Consider the following 4988-nt stretch of genomic DNA (forward strand, 5'->3'; position numbering starts at 1 on the left):
GGAGGGGGGTGGGGGCTGGAGACAGAGAACTGGGAGGGGGTCCGTGGGTCATTCTGGGGTTCCTCACCTCTCCTGGGGCCTCTGCTCCCCGCCTTTGCTGTGGAGGGACTCTGAGGACAATCGGGGTGTGGATTAGGAGGGAGGCCATCTCCCCAGCACCTCAAACAGCCTTCCCAGGTCGCCCCACCCTCGCCCTGAGACCTACCGTGTTTTCTCTGACGCCGGCGACGGACTAAGAGGAGGACCAGCAGGAGGAGGCAGAGGAGAAAGGCCACGGAGGTCCCAACAAGGATATAAACGTATTTGCTCGACAGGCCTGGGAGAGCAGGGAAGATGGAACCAAAGTGTCTGCAGGATGAACGTATTGAGCACCAACTGCATACCACGCATAGGCTGGGTGCCTGTCGTGTTCACGCTTTTTTATCTAATCTCCCACATGCCTAGTAGCCCTGTGGCACAGGACCCATCATCCCCATTTCACAGAACCAGGGTCCCGAGCGCGGACGCCCTCTGTCCACAGGACGTTCCCAGAGCTGAGGTGTGAGCAGCACCCAAGCCCATTCTCTTCCCTTCCCCCCGAGGCAGGCTCCGGGCCCAGGTCCTCGGTCCCCATCGCTCACCGCGATTGCTACCGTCCTGTGAACGGGCCTGTGTGTCTCCTGGGAGCGAGGAGCCAGGCGGACATGAGTCAAAGGCCCGAGCTGAACAGAGGAGGCTGGAGTGTCCAGGTGCCCCCAGGGCGGTCTCCCCGCTCCGGGCCCTCACCTGCTCCCCCCAGGACTGCTCTGCCTGTGGGCCTTTCTGTGAGGATGGAAATGCCCAGGTCTGTCCTGTTCAAATTGGTAACCACACGTCACCGTATCCACTGACATTTAATTGAAATAAAAGCCAGATTCTCAGCCAGGCCCGCGTGGCTCAGTGGTTGTTGACCTACAAACCCGGAGGTCACAGGTTCAAATCCCGATCAGGGCACATGCCTGGGTTGCAGGCTCGGTCCCCAGAAGGGGGCGTGCAGGAGGCAGCTGATCAATGATGCTCTCTCATCATTGATGTTTCTCTCTCTCTCTCTCTCTCTCTCCCTCTTTCTTCCTCTCTGAACTCAATAAAAATATATTTTTTTAGGCCCTCAGCTGCACTAGCCACATTTCCGGGGCTCAGTGGCCACACCTGGCGAACGGTGCGCGCACTGGATGCAGGTACATCAGACCCACTAAGAACAGGAAGTGCCGGCCTCCTTCTGGGCCCCACCCCCAGGGCTGGCACCCCCATCCCTGATTCTTCTTTCTTTCTCACTCCAGCTCAATAAAAATATATTTTTTTAGGCCCTCAGCTGCACTAGCCACATTTCCGGGGCTCAGTGGCCACACCTGGCGAACGGTGCGCGCACTGGATGCAGGTACATCAGACCCACTAAGAACAGGAAGTGCCGGCCTCCTTCTGGGCCCCACCCCCAGGGCTGGCACCCCCATCCCTGATTCTTCTTTCTTTCTCACTCCAGCCTCAGCTGGTCGCGGACGGTCCTTCTGGGAGCGAGGAGGCCGAGCCCTGAGCTCCTCCTGCTGCCTGAAGCCCTGCAGTGAGCGGGCGCGTGGATGGAGCACCAGCCTGGTCGGGGCTGGGCGCATGCGCTGTGCGTCCATCGCGCCTCTGCCGGTTACCTGCTCTGCGCATGCGCACAGCGCCCCCATGTCACAGGCGGTCAGACTGAGGTCCAAGGGCTCGTCCACGCACAGTGTGCGGGTCTCCCTGTTTCTTCTTCTGGAACCAGGAGGACATGCCTCCTCATGTCCTCAACTTCCCTTAGGAAAGCAGGAAGCTTCCCCTCCCGGATCCTCCCTCCCCGCCCTGTGACAGCCCAGGACCCAGGACCCAGGCCCCGGCCCCTGTTCTGCACGCCGCTGCCTGTCCTTCCCTTTAAGACATTTAGCACAATTTAAACTTAGATGTTTACGTAATATGTGTGTCATGTGTGTACTATGTGTAACGTAACCTATTTATATATTTGTAACAAAATTATGTAATTATAACCTAAGTATAGTGGGTGTACATATATCTTTAAAATTATGTGATTTTACTTATAAATGTACAATTTGAACTACATAAATATGTAAAAATATAAATTTAAAAGAACTTATACTATATAAGGTATATAGTATAAGGTATATATCAATTATACATGTTATTATATAACATAGGGTGCGTATTTATGTTCACATTTGCATATACTGATTTAGTAATACATGATATAATTGATCATACTGTACTGTATATTCATTTGTAATGTTCTTATTATATTAATCATATTATTTATATATTCTATATAATAAAAGGGCAATATGCAAATTGACCCTAAGGGTGGAATGACCAGAACGACCGCTTGACCAGTCCCTATGAGGCGCACTGACCACCTCTCGGTCTCTTTCCCTGGCTGGCAGGCTCCAATCGCCTGATGGTGAATGGGGAACAAGGGGTGGGTTTTGGCCAAAGGTGGGGCCAGCTGTGTGCAGCTGGGGAAGATTGCCTTGATTGCAGGCCAGGCCTAGGGACAGTACCTGCCATAAATTTCGTGCACTGGGCTTCTAGTATTAAATAAAATGCACTGAAAACTAGACATGACACCACACCATGCATTATTTTATAACTGCTTGGGTATGTTGTTCTTAATTTCTTATCACAAGTTAAAAATTCTGATTGTGGTCTAAGTATCACATGGTTATTCCCTCTAAAATATATACCTTCATATATTTCAAAATGATGTTTCAAAGAGGTTGAGAACCATGAAAGACACTTATATGTACTTCTTACAATAAATAATGTCCAGGTGTGGTATTTCTATTTCTTTGTCATTAGAGATGTTATAGTACTGATTTCTCACACCATGGCCATATATGTTCAAATGGATATGTTTATATGCCATATGTATATCAACGTTTTGCTTGGTAACAAAAAGTCAATTCTTTCTGAGAAATAAATGTCAGGAAATATCCTTATTGACTAGAAATAAAAAAGGAATTCAAATGTTTGATGTAGCAATCATTTCAAAGAATAGGTGGATTTTCATAAAATAAGGTCAGTCCAAGTCCTGGTACGTAAACTCACGCACCCAGAATAATCCACGTCTCAAGCACTTTGCCACCCAGCGGCACAGGGCATGGGGCAGAATCTCAGAGAGAGAGCCTCCACCCCGCAAACCCCTCCAAGCTGAGGTCTCTACTCACCAGCTGAGAGGGGCTTTGTGTCTGTGACGGAGGTGGAGCTGGGGGCGGAGCTGGGGGTGGAGCTGGGAGTGGAGCTGGGAGTGGAGTTGGGAGTGGAGCTGGGAGTAGAGCTGGGGGTGGAGCTGAGAACTCGGGGGGCTCCTGTGAACAGGGCAGGGGAAGGGCTGATGCTCTGTGGGGGCTGCCTGGGTTCCTCCAACTCGGGCTGGCCCCCTTCCACCCTGAGAGTCCACCCACAGGCCACATCTGTCCATCACTCAGTCCCAGACGGCACCCTGAGCTATGGGGGGGCAGGAGAGGAGGAGAGCCCTGCTCCACTCTGCTGGGGGTTCACTCCTCTCAGCTCCCCGCACCAGTGCCTCTTGGCCTCACAGAATCAGCAGGGAGCACCTCCCCTGAGGCCCAGGGACATGGGGGTGTCCCTGATGGACTCTGAGTCCAGGAGGTGTCAGGGGCTGGCCACACACAGGGAAGGACAGCTTCATCCCCCAAACCCCTCAGAGCATCGTCCTGCCCTGGTCATGCCCCCTGGACCATGCCACTTGCCCATGGAGGGTGGACCCCAGGGGTCACATTGCCTGGGCCCCACAGAGCCCGGCCAGGGGAAAGGGCAGGGCACCACCATCCTGAAGGGAAGGACTCAGGCCCCTTGAAGGGGTCTGTCCCCACCTGGTGGCTGGAAGCTCAGGCCCCACCCAGCCCAGCAGGACAGCTCTGTGTCCCCTCTGATGCGGGGCTCAGGGTCCAGGCCACCTTGGAGTCCAGATGGGACCAGACCTCAGGGCCCTGAGCCAGGGGTGAAAGCTGAGGGCCATGTGTGCAGAGGGAGGGGAGCCCCAGGGCTGGGGGTGAGCAGGAGGGCAGGGAACTCGAGGACAGAGACAGGGCTGAGACAGGGAGCAGGGCCCTGGGACCCACCTGAGGGCAGAGTGGAGATGTCCTCCTCTGTCACCTTCAGCTCTAGGGGCTCACTGCGCTCAGACCAGCTCTCATACACACTGTCATAGCGGCAGCGGTAACTCCCAGCCATGTCTTCACTCACTTCAGGGAAGTGGAATCTGGCCTCTGTCGCCTGTGAACCATCTTGAGACACACTTCTCTGATCGAGATATGCACGTCTTCCATCTTTCCCCAGGCGGAAGAAATTAGCCCCAGCTGGGCCCTGGCACACGAAGGTCACAGACTGTCCCCGGGGGATCACAGGGCCTGGCTCGGCCCTGAGGGAGGGTTTGGGCCAAAGCCCTGGGAGGAAGCAGAGCAGGATCTCAGGCTCCATCATGAAGAAATCACACCTCACACCCACCGTGTTTTAAGTGTGTTCTTCATTGTTTTTACCAAACTCACAGAGCTGTGCAACCCCCACCGAAGCCCAATTCTACACCATGTGCACCATCCCTTCCCCAAGAGACCACCCCTCTACCCCCTCCAGGAAACTGAATTCTCATCTCTCCAGTGATTCCCCATGTGACACTTGGACTTGAGTTGTGGTGACATCGTGGGCTTTTCTCAGGGGGACACGGGAGGTGTCAGAGCAGCCTGGGGCCCCGGGCACGTCTCCCGCCCCACGGCCACTCTCCAGGGGGACAGACAGGGCTGGGAGGGAGGCAGAGGGTGAGGATGGGCAGGTCACTCTTGGTGAGAGGGGACAGGAGACTGAGAGGGTGTTTCTGAGAGTCCCCAGCTTGGCTCAGCCAAATGGGAGCGTCTGCAATGGGCTCTAAGGGACAGAGTCTGATCCCACAATGCCCCGGGGTCTGTTTTTTGGTGATT

At 54.3% G+C, this 4988-nt stretch overlaps 1 protein-coding gene across 2 annotated transcripts in view; it reads right to left on the reverse strand.

The window, feature by feature from the left end:
* LAIR1 (leukocyte-associated immunoglobulin-like receptor 1) overlaps positions 1-4447 on the reverse strand; it is a 7327-nt gene extending 2880 nt beyond the window's left edge. Inside the window, exons 1-4 of one of the 2 annotated variants that reach the window (XM_005861167.2) lie at positions 4137-4447; positions 3219-3359; positions 206-316; positions 68-110 (exon numbers count right to left, since the gene is read on the reverse strand). In XM_005861167.2, coding sequence (XP_005861229.2) covers positions 68-110; positions 206-316; positions 3219-3359; positions 4137-4248 — 407 coding nt within the window. In that variant the 5' untranslated portion in view covers positions 4249-4447. The remainder of the gene's footprint in view (positions 1-67; positions 111-205; positions 317-3218; positions 3360-4136) is intronic. The other variant, XM_014535532.1, reaches the window with a different exon arrangement.
* Positions 4448-4988: the final 541 nt, after the last annotated feature.

The sequence above is a fragment of the Myotis brandtii genome, unplaced genomic scaffold (assembly GCF_000412655.1).
Source record: "Myotis brandtii unplaced genomic scaffold, ASM41265v1 scaffold1444, whole genome shotgun sequence".
Classification (NCBI taxonomy): Eukaryota; Metazoa; Chordata; class Mammalia; order Chiroptera; family Vespertilionidae; genus Myotis; species Myotis brandtii.